The following is a 21,518-nucleotide window of genomic DNA, read 5'->3' as shown; positions in this document are numbered from 1 at the left end:
GCATAACCCTGGGGACTCCGAATGGGCGGGACTGGGGGTGTGGTGAGGACTGGCTGTGTGTCACATTTACACCTGTATCACGTTGGTCTCATTCCTTCACGGTGACAAGAGCTGCTCGGTTCAAGCGTTACCTTGCCCTTGGCTCTATAGGAGCCTTGTCAGACACATCTGCCTGCTTTCTGTAACTGATTCTTCTTCTTGTCTCTGCTCTCTGTCATGCACAGATGAAATCCTCTGACATTGACCAAGAATTGTTCACTGAAAGTTACTGCAAGGTGTGCAGTGCTCAGCTGATCTCCGAGTCCCAGCGCGTGGCCCATTACGAGGTAGGATGTTCTTGGTCTGTTACTCCACCACTGCAGTTCTGCTCGGAAGACTCAGCATTTGGAGAGCTGTTTTTACATCTTTCTCTGTCAGTGATGTCACTGCAGCGGTGTCTGCTGCATGTCTGGCTTTTTCTTCTGTTTTTGCCAAGTCAGCCTGCAATTTGATCAGGACTGAAGGAAACACAGTTAGCAAGGAGGGCAATTAAGAGTGCAGCAAAACAAGCTCAGGTTGTATTAAATGTGCTGCACTGTGGCTTGCTGAGTAGGAATCACTGATTGTGCAGAGAATAGATTAGAATTTGCGAATGTATTTCAGCACTTAAGAGGTAGCGAGCAATGAATAATTAGAAAGGATGGATTATTAGAGACATGTTAGAACAGCAATTAACAGCTCTGCATATCTTCAAAACAAACTTAAATACTTTCCTATTAAACAAGGAGGAAATTATGGAGGGATATGATGCTGTAAAATCCTTCAGGTGAGGAAACCCACTGCCTTGGTGTAGATCCTGCCATGGTGAGGGGCTCTTGGTGTTCACCCAATGGGAGAACAGAGATTCTCAGATTCAAAAGCAGAAGTGGCGCAGGGTCACTGTGGTGGCTGTGCACGGGGGATCGTCCTCCCCTGAGGGCATGTGAGATGGTCCAGCCTGTCCTGGAGGACTCCAGAAGTGATGCATGTCTGCATTATCTATATTACATAGTTTTTGTATAGAGAATAAACTATATTAACTCTGTATATTCATCATATATAATGTAGAGATAAGACAGATATTTGGATAATATGGAATAATTTGGTTTGATTAGGTGGTTTTGGTTTCTGCAACCTAAACGGCTCTGTCATTCTGTGTGATGAGCTGGGGGATGAGGGACTTCTGCACTCACAGGAGGGGTGTTTTGCTTCTGTTTTTGGTTACATGGAGACCACCAGTGTCTGCAAAGTTCCAACAGATGCAGAGTTTGTGCACAGGGACCTGGAAGATTACACCAAATGTTTGCTTGAGTCGAGTGTTTTGCTGTTGATGTATGAGGGAGACAATTGTGTGGCCAGTGGAGAATGTGCAGGAAGCTTAATGTACATGATCTGAGGATGCTGTGCTGCATTAATTAACAATGGGAACAAGAGTGTAAGTTTGCTTGTAGGGCACTTTACATGTCTGTTTTGGTGAATTTCTTAGGAGCTCTTCTGATCTGCTCCTTTGGCTGCCCTCTGTGTGCAGCAGAGATCCCTGGCAGCTCTGTGAAGTTGAAGGCTGCAGTTTTAGGGACACCTTCCAGACCTTGGTACTGGGCACCATGAATGCCAAATGTTGCCCACGGAAGGCAGGAGCATTGCTGCAGAAGCAGGAGCAGCGCCTGGTGAGCCACAGGGTGCTCAGCCAATCTCGTCTCCTCTGCGCCTGTCACTGTAGGTATGAGCTGAATCATTAATTCATAGCAGATGTTTTTGAAATGTGGAAAACAACACTGTTTTCTGTTGTATATTTTAGTGCGAGGTGTTGTGCTCGTTTGTCATCCGCTGTGAAATCCCAGCAGACGCTGTAGATGTTTGGCACAATAATGTCATTCCCAAACCTTGCTGGTGGGTTGCATAACACAGAGCAGAGGCTTAGAGTGAGCTCTAAAGAGTAGTTTGGATCCCCTCTGGTGGCCCAGAGGCTGGCAGTGCCCCTGCCCCGCGGCTGTGCCACGCTTTGCTGCTCTTGGCAGGGAGCAGTGTCCCTTTGGGGCGTCTGTTCTGGGCTCCGCTCCCGAGTGCGATGCTCATTCTCCTGGTAACCTTCTGGCATCCTGGTCCCAAGAGCCCACAGGCACGGTGAGAGGCTGAAAACCTGCCCTGCACTTTTCTGGGGAGGTGGAGCTGGGGGCTCCATCCTGTCTGAGGCTGGAAGCCCTTCCTGCAGGCCATTAGTTCATAAAAGGAGTTCAAAATTCACTGTTTCTTTCTAAATATCAGAGTAGCTGGTCACGATTTTCACACCTTTCTTTTTATGCCTTCCTACTTTTAGAAAGTGCTGTATAGTGAAAAAAAAAATATTTTCATAGGGGAAATATCAACTTCATGGGACTAAATTTTCTGAAAATCCATTTTCAGGAGCTCTGGGGGTGGTGACCCCAGCCCCCATGGGTGCTGAGGACCCTTGGTGGTGGTGCAGCCAGGGATGCTGGGTGCCAGGGCTCTGTCTGGGTTTGTTTTGGTCAGCAGCGCCCTTATCCCTCCTGAGCGAGCCTGGAGAGAAAGGGAATTGATCCACTGCCTCACTAGCGCAGTCAAGTGAGCTCTGCAGCCCTTGTGCCAGGGACTGGAATCTTGGCTCTCTGTGCATGCAAAATAAGACATTTCTCTGTAGGAAAATAGAGGGAAACAGCCTATGAAAGGGGGACGTTTTTATCTTGCCAAACAGGAATAGTCAGTTCCAATCGCTGTCTCATCTCCTTCTCCAAATCACCAACCAATAACTTTTATTCTGTGCTACTTTGCCAGGAATAAAAAATGATTTTATGTCAGTCACGCAGTATTAAACAATATTATTTCCAAGGGCAAGTGTAGTGGAAAAATGACAAAAGGATCAGAGTGTTTGCAGCATTTTTTGCTTCCAATTTGACATACAGCAAATATTGCCTTTATTACATGTGCTTCATGCAACTGTGTTTCTGGCTTTGTCTGATGATGCACCCTGGCTCTCCTTCCCATCCTGGTGAAACTGCCAGGTCCTGCCCTCCTCTCGAGGGTTCACCCAAGGACAGAGTGAGCCCAGTAGCTGCCTTGGGATATTGACTTCAATGACGTTCCCAAATGAGAAGTGCTTTAACGAGATCAATGTGGTGCCGAGCGTCTCGAGGGGTTGACGCTGGGCAGCTTTTGCACAGCCGTGAGAAAGAGATGAGGCAAATCTTACTGGTTGGTGTTGATGCCTGAAAGAGTGTGCATTTGCATATTTTAATTCTTTAAGCAAATTATTATCTGAATTTGTCCCCTGAACTATCAGAAAACTCTCTTCCCACTTCTGCTTCTGGAATAAAGCAGCGAAGTACTGTCTGAGACAATCCCTGGGTGACACTCACTGTGCTATGCCAAGTATCTCTGAGGTACCGTGGCTCCCCTTTCCTCCTTGGGAGGAACAAAAGGGACCAGGGTGGCTGTTTGGGTGAAGAATCCGTAGGCTGGAGGTGGCCAGACCCGGTGTGGTGGCCGGTGTGGGGAGGACATTTCACACCTTGTGTTCCGCTGTCGGTTGCAAGGGGCTAGAGACAATGTGGTGCTGCTGCAATGCCACTGAAAGTCTGTGCCCCAGAATTTCTGTATCTCTGCATCTTTCCTTTTTCTGGAGCCTCGACCCTCTTTGGCGCTGGATTCTCTCTGGATTACCTGTAATTTAACACTTACTTCCAGCTCTGTCTTTGAGAAAGGTTGTATTAATCACTCTGGTGAGCTGTTCTGTATATTAAAAGCAAAGAGAGCTAAGGTTTCTTAGCTCTGAGTCCTCATCTCTATGTAGAACTGTTCACAGCCATTAGGAAAGATGTTACAAATTATTTTCATGTTTCCCCTTGAAAATCCTGCAGGAAAATTACCTCATATACAAACTTGCTCTCAGATTTCACCCTGAGCTGTGCATTCATCACCACATTTGCTCCTCAAGCTGCTGTAATGCTCTTCTCCATTTTCTCCGTAATCTTTATTGCTTCAGGTGTTCAGAGAGTGCTTTGTTTTTCCATTTAAAATGAAGGAAGATGCCAGGTCTGGAGGAAGAGCAGCCCAGGAGGGGGCCATGCAAGTGTCGGCTCACCTTATGGGATGAGGGAATGCTGCTTGAATGCTTGAGGTGGAGCAGCAGGGGAGGGCAGAGGCAAAGTGTATTAAAATTCAAATGCAGAAGAAACTGGCGAAAACAAATCAAGTGCCATGCCCTTTGGCTCCTCTCCGGAGCTGTGCGCTGTGGAATTGCTCACTCTGTCTCCGGAGCGAAGCAAGTCAGCAGTATCCACAGCCTCATCAATACTCCTTGTCTGCACGGGCTGGAGTGGTGCTGGGGTTAAACTGCTTCCAGTTGGGCTGTCCTTGGCTGGAAACGGCATCAAGTGATGGCTTGTCTGAAGGAATAATAAACATTGTTTACTATTGGCACATTAGTGCCTTAAGGATCGAGATGTGTGTGCTCAGAAAGGCAGTCTTGTGTCTGAAATATTAATGTGCTGCAAGAGCACATACTCTATTTAACAAAATAAATGGTATGCTAGAAAGCAAGGAGCTGGAGTGTTAGGTTTCTACTCCCAGCTCCCTGTGTGAGATGCTGCAAGCATTTCCAGGATGGAGGGATGGAAAGGACGTGCTTTAGCTGAAGATAAAGGCTGCACAGGGGTGTCGTGTGTCAGGATCTGCTGATGTCAGTGATCGTGGACGGGAACATGACATTTACTGGCCGCGATCTCTCTCGTATGTCCTGCCACTGCTGCTGCTCACCTGCCGTGTTGTGTCTTGCTTTGGTGGCAGCGACATGTAAATCCTTCAGAGGATGAAGGAGGAGGGGACACCCTACCCGTTGTTGCCATGTCCTTCCCCACCACTGCTGGAATCTGCTCTGCTGTGGTGTTCACAGGTTTTGGTGGCTGCTCAAACATTACTGTTATCCTGCAGATCCTGCTGGTGTTTGAGAGAAGAACCTTGGCTTGAGGGGAAAAAGCTAAAGAGGGCATATTTGTATTGCAGAGATGATGAAGGTGCTGCTCTGTCCTTTTTGTGTGCACATACAGGTCTGCTGCGGATATTCCTTGGCAGTTTGTGTCGTGGTAACAGTCCCAGTTAAAAAATGTTGAGGTAACCATGGCCACCCGTTGCATATGAGGGAGATCTGTGGGTGCCAGGGTTTTAGGGCACAAGGCTCGTGCTTCCTCTCTGCACACAGGGCAGCAGCAGCTGCTGCATCACGGTGGGCTGTGGGAACCAGTGGAGATGGGACGGGACTTTACAAGGCTCTATGTTATTGCTCAGTTGTCAGCGTTAATGGCTGAACATTATTTTTAATGCACTCCCAGTGTCAAAATCTGTTGCTAAACAGCAGCAACGGCAGAGAAGATGAAGCCCAGTGCACAGCTCCCTTTCCAGGTACTTCTGCACAGAGGCCTATTGCTATCTAAAAATAGCTGAAGTTAAAAGGTCCTTCAGAGCAGCAGTAAAACACACTGGGAAAATGGGACCCCAGGGTTAGCAGTAATGGAGAGGCATAAGGGATGTCACACTAAAGCTACATGGAATGAAAGCAAAGAAAAGTTGCACTGGCTCACCCTGGCCAGTGTTGCTGCAGCTCTTGCCCTTCCGCAGCATTCCTTCCTGATCCTGCTGCCCAGGTGGGCACCTCTTTGTTCCAGGTATTCACTCTGGTTTGTTTCCAATATTTTAAACTTGCGACCCGTGTTTGGGTTGGGGTTCTCGGTGTTTGAAAGCAGTCTTTAGTTCTCGTGGTGTGTTGTGACAGACCCGCCCCCGTGCGCTCGGGGCTGACGGCTCTCAGGAGTGACTGGCACTGACGCGCTCCAGCAGGGATTTGTTTCACACAGTGGAGATGGAATGGGAGCGGCAGCATTGCTGCTGCCGTGCTGTGGAGCTGCTGCTGGGCCGCTCCTGTGCGCAGCAGACATGGTGTTAACTCTCCTGTTGCCTACCTGGCACGGGGATGGGGGGGCTGTACCAGCGGTGAAGCCCACCCAGACCTCGAACATCAGTACCCAAGAGCAGTGTGGCCCAAGAGGAGGGGTTTGAGCTGCAGCTGCAGGTGAACAGCAAGGATTTAGCTTGCTGTGTGGAGCACATTTCAGAAGTTCCCAGCCTGCTCTCTCTGTCTCTGCATCCCCTTTCCCTTGGCATGTTTGCAGAATCATGGAATGGGTTGGGTTGGAAGGGACCTTTAAAGGTCAAGTCCAACCCCTGCCAAGAGCAGGGACACCTTAGCTCAGTCAGGCTGCTCAGGGAGGGACATTGCCTGGAAAAATCCCCTAATACCAACAGAGAAGTAAATGCATGGTTGCATTAGAGTAGATATAAGATCCCCCTGCAGAAGGAACGTGAGGGGGTGATGTGAGAAGGGACTGCCAGTGGGTTTGGCTTTGCCCGTGGTGGCCCTGTCTGTGGATGGCAGCACCATGTGAGCTGGGTGCTGAGCCTAGCTGCTCCTGCTGTGCTGCTCTGGCAACAGCCTCTAAGGAGAGTTATTTCCTCTCCCAGGGTACCCAGCAGTGTGTTGGACAAGAGATGCTTTGACTGCAGTCAAAACCAATATAGGAAGGAGTAAAGCTAAAGATCACAGCTGAAATGGTGATTCCTGAGACAGAAAATTCATGCTCAGGATCCCACCTTGGAGTCAGTCTGGAGAGCCGGGTGGAATGATCAGAGGTGTAAGGAAGGGAGCTAGTGGCTGCTTGGCTGAATAGATCCTCAGTAGTTGCCTTAATGTGTAAACAAATCAATGTCCAAAGGAGTAATGTGCTGTCTTTGCTTTGGAGCAGCCAATTTGATGGGAGTGCGAATTCAGCTGAGCACTTGGGAATTGCAGGCACGTTATCTGTGTGCCCAGGAAGGCAAAAGCATGAGTAGACACTTTTTAAAAAATTAACTCATGGAGGAAAAAGAGGAAGTTCATAGAAATGACCATAAATTATAAATGAGGCTTTTCAAAAATTACAAAGGGAGAAAAAGGACATTGGCATCCAGCAGTGTCTGGAATAACAGCCGGGGAGTTCAGCCCTGCAGTGAACCACAGGGATCTTGACAATGTTTGTTGTGTGGGTAGTAGAGGCAGAAAAGGGAAGGCATTTGCTGAAAATACTTCTCCTGTCTATTTAAAAAACGCAGAGGATGTTGTTATATCATTGAGGAAGAAATAGATTGGTTCCATTCCAGTAGAAACTTGGAAGGTTGTTCAGCAGCGATTACAGATTCCAGAATGATGTTTTTTAGGTCAGCAGGTCCAGTAATTCACAAGTGGGTGCTGGAAGCGCACTGGCCTCACGCTCTGCCCTGTCACTGCTGACCCTCTGTGGGCGTGGGAAAGTGGAGGAAGTTTCCAGGAGGAAGCAAGCTCAGAGCCAGGCAGGGCGGTGCCAGGGGTCTCATCCAGCTTGGCACAAATCCTGGGCACAGCAGGCCCGGGAAAGGGGCTGGAGGACAATGTAACTGGGGTTCTGCACAAGGTTTGGAGAACTGGGCCAGCCAAAATGACTTTCTTTTGATGAGATTACAAGTAAGGCCAGTGTAGGTAATAAAATTGGTATAATCATGTGACTGTGTGTTGCATGGCAATATAATTAAGAAACTGCCAGCACACAAAAAAATCGACACAGTGTACACTAAAAGGATTAAAACTCAACCAATGGCCTTCCGAAAAAGAATTTATGACAGAGAAACTGCAGTCGTTTGGGCTGCCATGGTGGTTCCTTTCCTTCATCTGGCGCCGGTGTCTCCCCTGGGCTTGGTGCAGCCACGTGCTTCCCAGTGTGGGGGTCCCTGGCTTTGGCTGCAGAAGAGGTCACAGAGAAGGAGGAGCAGGAGAGGAAAGCTAAACTGCCCAAAACCAAAAAGCCGCCAGCACAGGAAGGAGCAAAGATTGATGCAGGGATATATGGGAAATAGGGAAATGAGATTATACGCTAGCACAGCCTGGGGGAAGCTGCAGAGATGGTTGATTTGAACCTGATGACAGGAGGCAGGAAGAAGGCCCTCACAAGCAAAGTGTTTTCGACTGCTGGATCAGCTCGAATCAGTGGCTTAAAGTGGGAGCAGTTCTGGGGCCGTGGTGGGGTGCTGAGCTCGTGCAGCTGCTGAGGGGACTCCTCTTCCAGACCCCTGGGCAAACGCAGGGAAGGGAAGATGTGTGTGTGTCTGCGTAACCTGGCGCCCCTCGGGCTGTAATGCCTCAGCTGGCAGCTTCTGGCCATGTGAAGGTGGTGGGTCAGTGCTCCCTAGAGCCCTGGTGCATGCACAGAGAAGGGATGAGAAGCCCCTGCGTGAGCAGGGTGGACGGGGCTGTGTGTCCCAAAGCGGCCGCGGCTGCCGCTGCTCCCGCAGAGACCTCGCTGCCTGCCCCAGGCAGAGTGTGCTGCAAAACCCAATTTATGCAAAATCAAATTGCATTTCATAGCACAATTTAGCTCTGCTTTGCCCTTTTATGTTTTAGAGTTGAATTGCCAGAACTTTGCTGTCTCTGCCATGATCTTCTGTATTAGAGTAGATTTGATAGAGATAGAAATGATCCATTTATTTACTTTTATTGATGAGCCTTACAGTAGCAAATGAGCTTTCAATGCAGAACTCTGCAGCAGCTGTGTGAAAACAGACTCTCAGCTCCCTGCATAGTCAGGGCTGGTTTTCAAGCCTGCAGTATTAAACCAGACTTAGTGCCTTTAAAAGGTGATGTTCCCACTAGAGACAGGAAAGTGAAAGTGCCTTTGGCATCACACTTTGTACAGCTACAAAAGAAATATTCACAGGCAGAGAAACACCTTTATTGCACCCAAAATGAGGTTGTGGTGGCTGTTGGAGGTACCTCCACAAGGCAGCGTGCTCATTCCGCACTGTGGATTTGTAGATGTGGCAAGGTTTTGTCTTTCCTAAGGCTTGTGCATGCGATGAGATGGGTAAAAATGGGAGCTGGAGGTGCCCCAATCCCAGTTTATCCCAGTTTTCTGGCTCCCGTTTGTGGTTCTTCCTTTGGCCCCCCCCATGTGTCTGGCACTTGCCCTCCCTGTGCCTCGAAGCTGCAGGTTTCCAGTCGGGAGAGGATAACCCGCAGTGCTGTTTGTGAGCAGCACACCAAGAATAATCGCTGTGCTCCTGCCGTGCTCCTGCTGGGGTGTTGGGATGATAAATACACATGTAAATGTAGAAAATGCCAGAGATAAAATGGATGACAAATGTGCTGTGCTTCCTCTGCTCCACAGAGGGAAGAAGATGCTCACCACATATGCGTGGAGGCCAGGGATGGTTTTAAGCTGCGCTTTTATGACCGTAAGATAATAAGGTTGCATAAGGAGCTGTGTAGTTTTAAATTATGCCAAACGAAAGTGATTTCTTTACCTTGGCTTTCACAAATCTAAACAAATGTGCTAAGAAAGGTGAGAGGTGTTTTACAGAAGGCTGAAGCTTTGCTGTCTTTTAACACTGACATCTGGGCACTGTTTATGGTCCAGCTGAGTGCCACGGGGTGGATTTGTAAAAATGATTCCTCTTAACATCTTTGCAGCTTACACACCCTCAGCTACCCCTCCCAAATTTTTTACCCTCTAAACTGAGCAGGCTGTGGCTGTGTGCGCGTGGGCACCATGACGTGCTGGATGAAGTCAAGCGAGAGAGGAGCCTCGTGACTATGGGGAGGATGACTCGAGGGAGGCTGACTGCTCTGCGGGATGTCAGTGCTCAGGGAAGAAATTCAGCTGAGAAACTCTGGCCACATTGCCTTTACAGTATGTTTGCCTGGCCCTGTGTGGTGCAAGGGACCCGCTAGGCATCACTTCAGGCAGGAAGTTGGGACCGCAGCCAAGCACCAGGAGTGGCGTTGCACCTCTGTCCTCTGCATTTCAAACTTCTATTTTGTCATTTTCTAATTACGCAGTTGCTGTCTGGGTTTCTCATCTGATAGCTGGAGCTTTGGGGTTTCCTGCACTTCACTCTGACCATGGAAGGTCACATTTGCTAAATGCAGCAGGAAGACAAGCTGGGGACAGATATTTGACATTATTTATCTTGACTGATTTGCTCTGTGGAAAAAAATATTGCATAGTCACATTTCTGCATGCGAATACAAATATAGCTCCCTGCAAATTTAGCTCCAAGTTTATACCACAGGAAAAAGAATGTTCCAGAACATGCTAATGATAATTTAATATTTTTAAGTTGCAGCTCTGTGATCTGAAATTATAACATTACGGTGCTGTTGTTCTGTGGGGCAGTTGGAAAGGGTGATTCAAAGGAATTAATTTGCATGGTAACAGCTCCCCATCTGTCTGCTGCCCGTATGCGGGGTGCAGGTATTTTGTGGCTGCAGACTTTTCCCCCTGCGTCTGGTGGAAGACAAGACCTGATGGAAGTCGAGGTTTTGAAGGTTTATGTCTGTGCTCCCGCTGTAGAAGCTTTAGAATCTTCCTTTAAGTCTTGCAAGTCCCAAGGATTTGCTTTGGCTGCTGCTGCTGGGGTCACCGGGAGATCTCCTGTCTCTTCCTAACCCTCACCTGTCCGTGAGCTCCAGCTGTGCCCAAAGGCAGTGCGAAACCTGCTCATGTCTCCCTCATGGGAGATGTTTTACCTCTCTTAGCTTTTATCATTCTAGAAGCATAGGAGCTGTGGATTTGGTTTGTGTGTGTGCCTCTGACACCTCAGGATGCTGTTGTGTCTCTGGCTGGAGCTCAGTAACCCCCATCTTTCAATCTGCTCCACCATGGAAATGGTCTAGTAACAAATGCTGTCCTTCCCTCACTGTCTGCTCCCTGCTGTGTCTTGGGGCAGGCAGCAGGACTTGGAGAGGGGCCAGGGTGGACTATTTCTTCTGCTAATGGCAGGTTTCATCCCACAGCTCATTTCAGCTGGGTGCAGAGCTCTGTGAAAATTCTGAGAAGTGCAAATGCTCCTCACCTGCATCCTTCTCCCTTTTCTCCTCCAGTGGTGGATGTATGTCAAGGGGATGTGAAATTGGCTGTGGGTTGGTGTAGTGAGCACAGCTCCTTGTAACTTCAGTTCTCCTTCTTTTCTTTTTGCCTTCCAGAGTCGGAAGCATGCCAGCAAAGTCCGCCTCTACTACATGCTTCACCCCATCGATGGAGGCTGCCCAGCAAAAAAGCTCCGGTCAGAAAATGTGGGTATAATCCAAGTCCCTGCTTATTCAGCTGCTTCGTGAATCATTTACTCTGGGCTACAGCGTTCTCTCTCTTACAGCCACAGATGATCAGGTGCCTGGAGGTAACATTTAGATTAGCTGAAATGCAAAGTAACTGGAAATAATTTTCAATAAACTACATAAGAATTATTATGTGCATCAGCAACAGTAATTGCGTTTTTAGTTATTTGAATGTTCTTTCATAGGAAAAAAAATACGTTGATAGCAAATACTCAGGGCTTGCTCCATTTCAGTGCGATGGCTGGGTCTGCTGGTGAGCAGCTGGGGCAGCTGATGGGAGCAGTGCCTGCAGGAAGCTCCAGGCGTGGGCTGATGGCAACTCTGGGGTGCTGCTGGCAGTAGAGCAGCACTGAGGTCACTTCCTGACCCCTTCACCCAACTTGCAGCGTGTGACACCGCTCTCGAGGGTGAGGGTCAGCGGACAGGTGGGAGGACTGACTGACACCTGGACAGTGTCTGGGGAGCAGTGTGAGGTGGCAGTGGTGGGTGTGGAGCTGTGTGTGCGCACCTGGTGCGTAGTGCTGAGAGCTGCTCTAGGTGCTCCTGCCATGCAGCGCCACGCCCTCCAGCTAGCAGGAGATCAGGAGATCAATGCCACCACAGTGTCATGGCTGAAAACCCCTGGGGTGAGCAAGAGGTCCCCAGGAGCACTGTCACCTCCCCAGGGCTCTGTGGGCTCGTTCTGGGAGTTGCTGTGCTTTATCCAAAGGCTCCTCACCTATGTTTGTTCTCAGTCTGCCAGTTTAAAGATTGGCTATTGGTTTCCTCTGCTGTGTTCGAATAAACAAATGAAGGTGAGGAATTGGACCAGCTCAGAGCCATTTGTCAGGCAGTAGATACAAGGAGACTGAATTTTAAGAGATGGCTTCTTGGGGAATTATTCATTCGGCTCCTTCCCACATTCTGGGGCAATGTCAGAGCTGCGGCGAGGTTCACAGCACGCAGCATCCAAACCAGTTCAGTGTGACTGGGGCTGAGCGCTGTTGATATTCAGTGTGATATCTTGTAATTAAAGGGAGAAGCATGCAAGTTTTGCCCAAGGAATCTGAAAGCTCATTTACGTAGTAATTAAAACACCAGCAAAGTTTTCTGTTGCACACAGGCCAATTGCAGCTGCAATCTGCCCCTCCACAGCAGTGATTTTATGGAGTTATTGTTGACAGCGTGGGCAGTGCCATGGGCAGGTGCATGCAGACAGCGAACAGGGTCCTCTAAGGAGTTTGGTTATGTCTAACAAGGAACCACATATTGTGTGTGCACCTCAGCATGGGATATGGAGGGCAGAGAACCAATCAGACCTCAAATAAGTCAAAGTTGAGCTATTTCCTACTGCTTTTGTGAGAGGCAATATGGAGAAGGAATGTAATTCTGTGTCTGCTGATGCTTTTGCCAAGGGCAGCCCTAGTGGGGGTGGATTAACGCGTCCTCATGTTCTAGGTGAATGCTAGGCTAGGCCAGACCTAAATTCTAAAATTATTTGTGTTATAAAAATATAGCAGGGAAAATCTGCCAACATTTACAGCTCAAAGTAGGCCTGTTGCTGATCAGATTTTATACAAGCCTTTACATTTAGAGAGAACAGAACTATTTAGGACATCTCTAATGCTGCACAATAACATCCCGACCATGTACACTTGCAGTGCAGTGCCCTATTCTAGCGCTGTCACTCAGGCTATGGCACAGCGACTTTAATGAGTCTTAGAAACAATCCATGAAAACCAATTAAATTCGTGTAGAAGCATTTGCAGCTAAAAAGGGAATATTAGCCTTTTTGTCATCAAAAGTGTTACATGGCTGTATGCCATTGGGTTTGAGTTCTGCTGACCACAGAACACACACCTTGTCCTTCTGCCAGGTGGCTGCAGCTGTGGATCCTCGGTGCAATGGGATTGGAAACAGCATTTGCTTCCTGACCTTTCTGTGAGGTGTTGGCCTTTGTTTGAATATTGCAAAAACACTGCATTTCCAAAACACCCATTAGCCCTTTGGAGTGAGAAGTAGAAGGCTTATACAAGTAGTCTTCCAATGGATAACAACTCGACTGTTGTGCTCTTCATTATTGGTTTAATTTGGTGTGGAGGAGGGGCTCAGTACAGCTGCAGAGTGGGGGAAGAGTGGGGATGTCACTGTAGGGAGACAGATGCTTTAACTCCAAGCCAGAGATGTGTTCTGTTGTGCTTCAGTTTGTATGAAGCCTGTGGCTTCTGTGCTGCATTGTAGTGAAGGTTTGCAAGGAGGGATCGGCCGGAGAAAGCTGCAGAAACAAAATGTACAAATATTCCTTGGCTGGGTCTGACAGCACGGGGTTAAGGAGCTGCCAGTGGATTTACAGAAGCTCATTGGAACTCTTAGGGCCTGTTCACTGTTCCAGCCCCAGGAGCTGGACTCAGGTGAAGGAGGGATGGGTGGGTGCAGAACACCCCCAGGGAGCAGCCACCTGCCCTGTGCCCCAGCTGAGGCATCCTGGGTGACCAGCCGTGTGGTTTCACCCCCTGCACAATCCTGTCAGCGCGGTGTCATTCAGCGGGTGACAACAGACACCCGGATCAGCTTCCCCCAGCCGCTTTGGTTTCAGGTAAAACAGCCCCTGACAAATGAGAAGGCATAATTACCCTTCAGGGCTGGATCAGCCTAGAGCACCTCTGGCTCTGTGCAGGCTTGCTTGGTGCAGGAGGGAAGGGAGGTGATGCTGCTAAGGGATGATCCAGACCTGGGAAAATGCTTAATAACGGCAGAGCCCAAATACCTCGTGCATCCCACTTACAACTCATGGCACTTGGTGTGTAAAACTGGCTGTTAGGGAGCAGAGGTTTGTCATGCACGTGCAGAGGGGCTCGTGGACCCACCAAGAGTCCGGGGACACCCCGCTCCTGCTGGTGGCTGAATTCCTACCCATGCATCGAGGTACTCACCCAGAGACTTGGGTGAACCCAGATGAGCTGCACAGTGAACTGTGGGTCAGTGTAAATGGGACCCTGAACTCTACATGAGGTGTTGGAGGGCTCTTTGAGGGGGGTTTAATTTTTTATTTTTAATTGCTTTCTCAGTCTAGCTGAAAAGTAGGTTGGAAAGGAAAAACTGTCACTGAAGAGCAGTCCTGGCAGAGGAAGAGACCCTGGTGCATTAACACCAAAGTGTATCAGCTTTTCAAACGAGCTCTGTTGGAGCCTCTTTATATGTTGCCACTGATGATCAATAGATACTGGAAATTTTCTACTCTGCTCTTAACTTTCAAGTGATTTCCCTTTGAAGACATAAAATATCTTGAGAGAAAGCTATTTAAAAGAAGTGCAAATTACACTCAGAACAGTACTAATCACATCTTGAGATTCCTCCCTAAGGTTAGATTTACAGTTATCAACAACAAAAAAGTGATGAAAATCAATTGTTTTTCTAAAAGTGGGTTTTTTGGGGGGGAAAAAATAACCTTCAGTGGCGGGTCAGGTGTCCACTCTGTGTTGGGTTTGCCCAAGGTTGGTGTTGGATCCTGCTGGAGGGACCTGTGTGATTTCACACAGTTCATTTGTTTCTCCTGCCTGCAGAGAGGGTTGTGCCCCCCAGCGGTGTCCCCCCAGATGTTTTGTGGTCTCTTAAAAAAGTGCACCAGGAGGAAGCATCGGTGTTGGATGGCAGAGAAGGCTCTGGGTCCATGTGACTCCCTGAGCCAGAGAACAGGAATAAAGGCTGAGGGAAGGGAGGCTCGGGGATGTGCTGGGATCTCACAGTGCCAGGCTGGGCTCCCAGGACAGAGGTGCTGGGGAGTTGGAGGTGTCCCCAAGCTGGACAGGGCTGGGACGAGGCAGGAGCAAGGCTGGGAGAGATGAGGAAGGGAAACCCCTTGGCAGCCATGGCCTTGGCATAACAACCTAGATTCCTCCCTCCTATTCTTCTCCTCTTTCTCTGTGACTGTGCTTTGTGGGCTTATACACCTCTTTTTTTGTCTGTGTTTTTGTCTCCACCCAGGGCAGTGATGGTGACTCAGTGGATAAGAACAAATGCTGCACACTATGTAACATGTCCTTTACCTCAGCAGTGGTGGCGGAATCGCATTACCAAGGGAAAATCCATGCCAAAAGGTTAAAACTGTTGCTAGGGGAACAACCAGCATTAAAGGCCACAGGTAGGTCCAGAGGCAGCAGGAGGGGCTGGTGCAGGGTGCTGTGGGCTCACGGGGCGCAGGGGCTTGGCCAAGGTGCTGGCAGAAAATGGGTACAACATGGGAAGCTGAGTGGTGGCGGCTGGCAGAAGCAGCTATTCATTTGTGTTGCTGTCATAACAACCTTTAAAAATTCGTGATGCTCATTATTGTCTGCTTTGTTTATGTAGATTAGGGGTTTATCAGCTGGGACTGGCCCTGGTGCGAGAGCCCTATCTCTGGTTCCACAGTTCCAAACTGTTTCCTCAATGGAAGACAATGTCTCCACTGGGTGCAGATAGCCAAGCCTGGCTTTAATTATCAGCAGTTTAATTATCAGCTCAGCTAATATGTTTAATAAACCTTTGGTGTTACTGTACAGTACGGAGCATCATCTGCTGTTACCGCAGAGGGAAATCCAGGCTTTGAAAACCCTTGGATTGATTGTCTCTTGATTTTTGCCCAGATGGGTTTCATGCTTTCCTCCACTGTGATTCTAGTAATGAAGCCTATTAACTCTCACATTTAAAAAGTCATATGTTGAAATTGGACAATTTAACCAAGTTATTGTTTGCTTAACCATAAAATCCCTGAAAACCACTAATAATTTGTGAAAAAAAATTCCTCTGTGGTTGTGGAAGCAGAAAATGCTTGAACAAAGCATTCACCTTTCTCCAGGAAGGATTGCTGGGCTGAGGTCCTGCAGACAGATGTGACCCAGAATTGCTGCCAGTGGCACTTCCTTCAGCACAAAATACAAATGGAGCTGTGTGTACTGGATCCTGCCTAGCATGTAAATCCTAGATGTGATTAGATAATGGGGATTGACGCTCTGTGTGTGTGGTTTTGTTGCCTTTTTAACTTCACAGAGTGTAGATGCTGATACAGACAATATGATTTGTCCTTTGCCAGGGTGAGCTTTGAGCTGTTGGCCCCTTTGTCTGAGGGAACGTGGGGAATTGTGTTAGGTGGTGGTTTGCTCAGTTTTACTGGCCGTGCTTGGGCACCAGTGTGTCCTGGGAGAGGAGAAGGAAAAGCCCCAACCTGGGGAACCAGCCCTGGCTCAGCCAGGAGGAAAGGCTCTCACCTGAACTGTCGTGGTCACTGACACCTCACTGTGCTGGGCTCTGCAGGCTGTTCTCTGCAGCTGCCTCAGCTGCAGGGGCACAGAGAGGGAACTCGGGCTTGGTGTTTATTTGTCCAGGGCTCGCGCTAGAGCTTGAGCCCCATCCCTCACGTGCAGCCTGCCAGCAGCTCCTCCTCTGGCACCAAAGGACCTGCCACAAACCCTGGTACTCCTGCTGAAGTCCAGGAGGGCTGATGTTCACAGGAGTGCTGGATCTTGGAACAGAGCATGGACTGATTCCCGTGTGCATTGACAATTTGGATTCACCCTTCAGCCGCAGGACCTGGCCAAGGTAGGGCTGGCTAAGAGCTGCAGCCTTGCAATGTCGTTTTTGTTTCACTTTTTAATCACCTAGATCAGCCTCACAAGGCTCTAAGTAACCCGTGCTGTGCTCTGGAGTAATGGGCTCTTCACCATCCTAATCACTAGGAAGGAGCAACTCAAGGACTCATAGGCTCTTACAGGCACTTGATCTGGAGGATGAAGCTGAGCTCAGGAATACATTAATAAGCACCTCCTTGCTCTCCAGGAGTTCTCAGAAATATGCCCTTTGGACACAGCATTTTTCTGGGTTTCCTACCATCACCCAGCAATTTTCACTGGATTTTTGTCCCAGTCCTCTGTGGCTGGCATCAGGGAGCATTAATCTCTCAGAGAGAGCTTCAGAGACCCTGCTGCTCATGAGTCCTGAGAGCCAACCAAGCACAGCCCTGAGCATGCTGGATGCTCCTGGGGAGGATATTCTGCTTCTTGATATTCTGGGGTTTTTGTCTCATCAGTCCTGAAGAAAATCACATCTATTCTTAGACACCTTACAGAGATCTACGTTCTCCTTCACAGTTACCATCCAGATGGAGCACAGATGTCCCATTCTCTGCTGGTGCTCTCAGGAGGAGAAGTGGCCCCACAGTTGGGTTTCTCACAAAAACAAAGTCTCATCATGACAGTGAAATAGTTGTGATCTTTCCTGTTACTCTGCTGTACAAGGTTGTAGCCCTCAGAGCTTTATGTCACCACTGTTGCTGACGAATCCCTGCAGTCGTTTCCTCCATCCTCTGTCAGCTTGCATCCCATCATCACCACGAGCAGGAAACCAAGGATCTGTGGGGGAAATAGCTGCTGTCTTCATCAGTCCAAGTGCGAGGACCTGCAGGCATCATTCCAGAAAAGTGGCAATGGCCCTGGCTTTGGGACATCAGAAGGAGCTGAGTAAATTACTTTTTGGTTTGGTCGCAAGGATCTGCACAGCAGCAGCTGGAGTTTTAGTCCTGGATTTCTTCTGAAGAAAACCGAGTTTCTCTGTGCTCCCTTGTTGTGGCTAACTTACTTTCCTGTCCTCATGCTGAGTTTCTGGAGTGCGCCAATGGAAAAAGTTGGGTGTCATTTAAATCCAGCTTGGAATAAAAAGCTTTGGATGTGAGAAAGAAGTCAAACATTAGTTCATTGCCAGAGTGCTAAAGTGTTTCTAACTTTGTATTTTGCCTCTTGCAGCAAAGTAAGACTTTCTCACTTCCCTCCCACAGCGAAAGGGAACGTAAGGCAGACTGTCATGAGCTATTTAGCATTTTGAAATACTTGAAATAGTCAAACTCACAGCTTTTATGTTTGTGTTTTAGATGGAGAAACATTTTTAACTTTTGACGTTTCATGAGTGTTTATTATTAATTTTCGTGTCGCTGCTCAGGGAATGATGGCGTTTGCTGTTCTGTAGCAGTTATGTAGTGCATATCAAAATGATAAATTCATATTCGTGGAGAAGTCAACTTTCATTTATTTCTCTTTGGGAGAATTTGGTAGATTTGGGATGCTTTCATTAATTGCCAGGTTGGGCTCAGCACACCTTAGAACTGGTGGGGGCTGTCAGTGAGACCTGAGGAACGTGACTTTAAAGAAAATATTTTGTACTGTGAGTGCTAAGAGGAAATCCTTGCCCACAGCAGCCTCCATGCGGGCAGGGGGTCTGTGCTGTGGAGCTGTAGCCCACGGTCTCATGGGAGCCGGGTGTGGATGTGGGCTTGGAGCAGGGCTGGGGTGGGCATGGGGGGCTCTGGTGCCACCCCCTGCAGCAGGAGTGCCAGTTCCCCCGGCAGCCTCCCTCCTGCACGGCGTTTAGGGGGCACAAGGCATGAACCTCATGGAGAGGGGCTCAGAGGCTCAGCCACGGGGCTGCTGGGCCGGTTGGTGGCTCAGAGCAGAGATGCTTCTGTCAGGTTTCCTTAGTGAGCAGGAGATGTAACTCCTGTGGACATCACCAGCTCCGTGAGCTTCAGCCTCCCTGGTCCCCCTCAGGCAGCAGTGTGCAGAGGAACAAAGAGAAAGCTGGCCAAAAGATTGGACAGATTTAACTTTATAGCCTGGGGCTTGTGGAACAGCAAGTCAGATCTGTGGCAGAGTTCCTGAGCTGCCAAAATTGCTGGTTGTTTGTAATGCTCCAAACATCTCTGCAGCTGATTCTGGTTCCCTGGACTCAGCCCTGTCCTGGGGTGCTGCAGAGGGCTGGGTCCCCCTGGCATCACCGGGGCTGTCCGAGCGCGTGAGGCACCACGGGGCTCTGGGCATGGACCCCTCCTGCAGGGACCCTGCCTGGGGAGTGCTGGAACACGTTCACAAGAAACAAGCTGTGCTTGCTTTTCATGAGTCAAGCACGTGCAAAGTCTGTGTAATCCCAGTTTGAACAGGAAATATTTCAATTCCCCAATTTTGTTCCTAATGACTGTGCTGGCCGCTGGCTTTGCTCTGTGCTCACACTGGCAGTTCTGCTGCATGCACCTTGGAGGGGCTGGGCTAAGTCTCTCCTGCTGGAACCATAGGAGAGACTTTTTTTAGGAGCAAAATCCAGCCAGACCCTGCCTGACCCTGCCCGGAGCAGCTCTTCAGAGGCAGCTTCATCACTGCTGGAACTCTGATACCTTGGCAGTCATCATCAAAAACAATAAAGGTTATAAACTCCTGGAAATTGATAAGGTTGTAAGTAATGTTATATGTAAGATAGAATTTCCTTGAAGGGTGTCCCTTACTGTGCAGGTCAGCAGATTTATAACAATATTAGCTTTCTCGAGCCATGGAGTCAATCACAGCAGGCTCCAGGCATAATTATATGTCTAAATATATCCCTGTGTTGCTGTTCCTGGTGTCAGACACTGAGGTGGGTTTGGCATTTGCTGCCCTGTGCACTCATCAGGGCTCAGCTGGATCCTCTCCTGATCAAAGACAGCCACCACACACCTCTTGCCACCTCTAAATGTGCCTATTTCAGTACCATGGAGAGAGCAGGTTGTTAATTATTTAAAGAGCAGACATTTCATCTGGAAAAGAAAAGGAAAGCCACATAAAAGGGAATTTTTGAATGAGGTGTGATAATTAAGTGCTAGTCATTGTATATTTTTGTATTCCAGTATTACCTGAACTTTATTTTACTTCAAACTCTTTTTTTTCCCATGGGTTTGTATTGTGCAAAGTTGGGAAAATCTGTTGAACAAAGTGCATTCCATTATATAAAGACTGATCACTCACTTTTCTTTGGAATGATTTGGGGGTCATGTTTGTGTTCCTGGATGAGCTTTTGATGAATCTGAAGGAAAATAGAATTAAATTAAGGTTGTGTGTGCTGCTACCTGATAATTCAGAATGTGAAGATCTTTGAAGGATGGGACTGACTGATGAGTATTTTTTTTTTTCCCATCTGTGACAGTTTGCAATGACTATGGCTTTTCCCGTTCTTTCTCAGACCAAATAAATTGAAAATAAGAATCCTGAGATAACGATAAATGTCTCTCTATCCTGAGAAGGAGATGGCTCTACATGGTGTATTTATTTTCCACTGACGTTTTTTTTCCTGGGAGTAGCAATTCAAGCAGGATAAGTTTAGCAAATTTAGTAAGAACAGCGATAAGATGTGTAACTGCGCTGAGAGCATCCTCCTTCCTCAGTTGGTGAAATGCAGAAAGCTGGAGGAACAGTCCTGGGCTGTCCTTTCATGATGCTTTTTTTAATGAGAAATGGTAGCTTTCCAAGCAGCACCATCCAAAATATCCACTGGGACCCTGTAACTGCAGCTAATTATTCCCTGTGTCTAATGTGGGATCTGCCTCAGGGTCTGACGTTCCTCAGGCAGCACCAGCCTGGGAAAGCTCATGTCTGAACGTTCCCTTTTGCAGAAGCCGCTCTGGGCTCGCTGAAGCCGCCGCACACGGACAGAGCGCCGGCGGTGCCGTCGCCGCCGCAGCGCAGGGACTCGGACCGGTACTGCCAGCTGTGCACAGCCTGGTTCAACAACCCCATGATGGCACAGCAGCACTACGACGGCAAAAAGCACAAGAAGAACGCGGCCAGGGCCGACCTCCTGGAGCAGCTGGGGAAGACCCTAGACCTGGGGGAGCTGCGAGGTGAGAGATCTGCACATGGAGAGCAGGGACCTGCACACGGGGAGCAGGGATCTGCACACAGAGAGCAGGGACCCGCACATGGAGAGCAGGGATCTGCACGTGGAGAGCAGAGACTCGCACAGGGAGAGCAGGGACCCGCACAGGGAGAGCAGGGACCCGCACAGGGAGAGCAGGGACCCGCACAGGGAGAGCAGGGACCCGCACAGGGAGAGCAGGGACCCGCACAGGGAGAGCAGGGACCCGCACACAGGGAGCAGGGACCCGCACACAGAGAGCAGGGACCCGCACACAGGGAGCAGGGATCTGCACACGGAGAGCAGGGACCCGCACACGGAGAGCAGGGACCCGCACACAGGGAGCAGGGACCTGCTCACGGAGAGCAGGGACCCGCTCACGGAGAGCAGAGACCCACATATGGAGAGCAGGGACCCGCACAGGGAGAGCAGGGACCTGCTCCCCGTGGGATCTGGTGTCCCCTGCCTGCTGCAGGCACCGGTGGTGCAGGGAGCCCGAGGTGCTGTTACTGCTTCACAAGGTTCCCAGTTTTGTATAAAAATCCCCTGCTCCGGAATGTCAGCCTGCAGCTTTAGCAGCGTCCTTTCAAGATTGTTTCCTAGGTCCCTCTTTTGCCTCCTCCTAAAATAGCCCTTTCCATTAGTGCAC

At 49.0% G+C, this 21,518-nt stretch overlaps 2 protein-coding genes across 5 annotated transcripts in view; one reads left to right on the top strand and one right to left on the bottom strand.

Annotated features, from left to right (window-relative positions):
* The window catches only part of GINS4 (GINS complex subunit 4), a 146,504-nt gene that overhangs the window by 77,171 nt on the left and 47,815 nt on the right, over positions 1-21,518 (bottom strand). The gene's annotated exons all lie outside the window — the stretch shown is intronic.
* ZMAT4 (zinc finger matrin-type 4) overlaps positions 1-21,518 on the top strand; it is a 45,760-nt gene that overhangs the window by 14,344 nt on the left and 9,898 nt on the right. For all 4 annotated transcript variants that reach the window (XM_040087931.2, XM_040087930.2, XM_040087928.1 and 1 more), the window contains 4 exons: positions 225-326; positions 11,078-11,167; positions 15,173-15,329; positions 20,628-20,855. In XM_040087931.2, coding sequence (XP_039943865.1) covers positions 225-326; positions 11,078-11,167; positions 15,173-15,329; positions 20,628-20,855 — 577 coding nt within the window. The remainder of the gene's footprint in view (positions 1-224; positions 327-11,077; positions 11,168-15,172; positions 15,330-20,627; positions 20,856-21,518) is intronic.

The sequence above is a fragment of the Hirundo rustica genome, chromosome 28 (assembly GCF_015227805.2).
Source record: "Hirundo rustica isolate bHirRus1 chromosome 28, bHirRus1.pri.v3, whole genome shotgun sequence".
Classification (NCBI taxonomy): Eukaryota; Metazoa; Chordata; class Aves; order Passeriformes; family Hirundinidae; genus Hirundo; species Hirundo rustica.
This window is presented reverse-complemented; position numbering and strand designations above follow the sequence as displayed.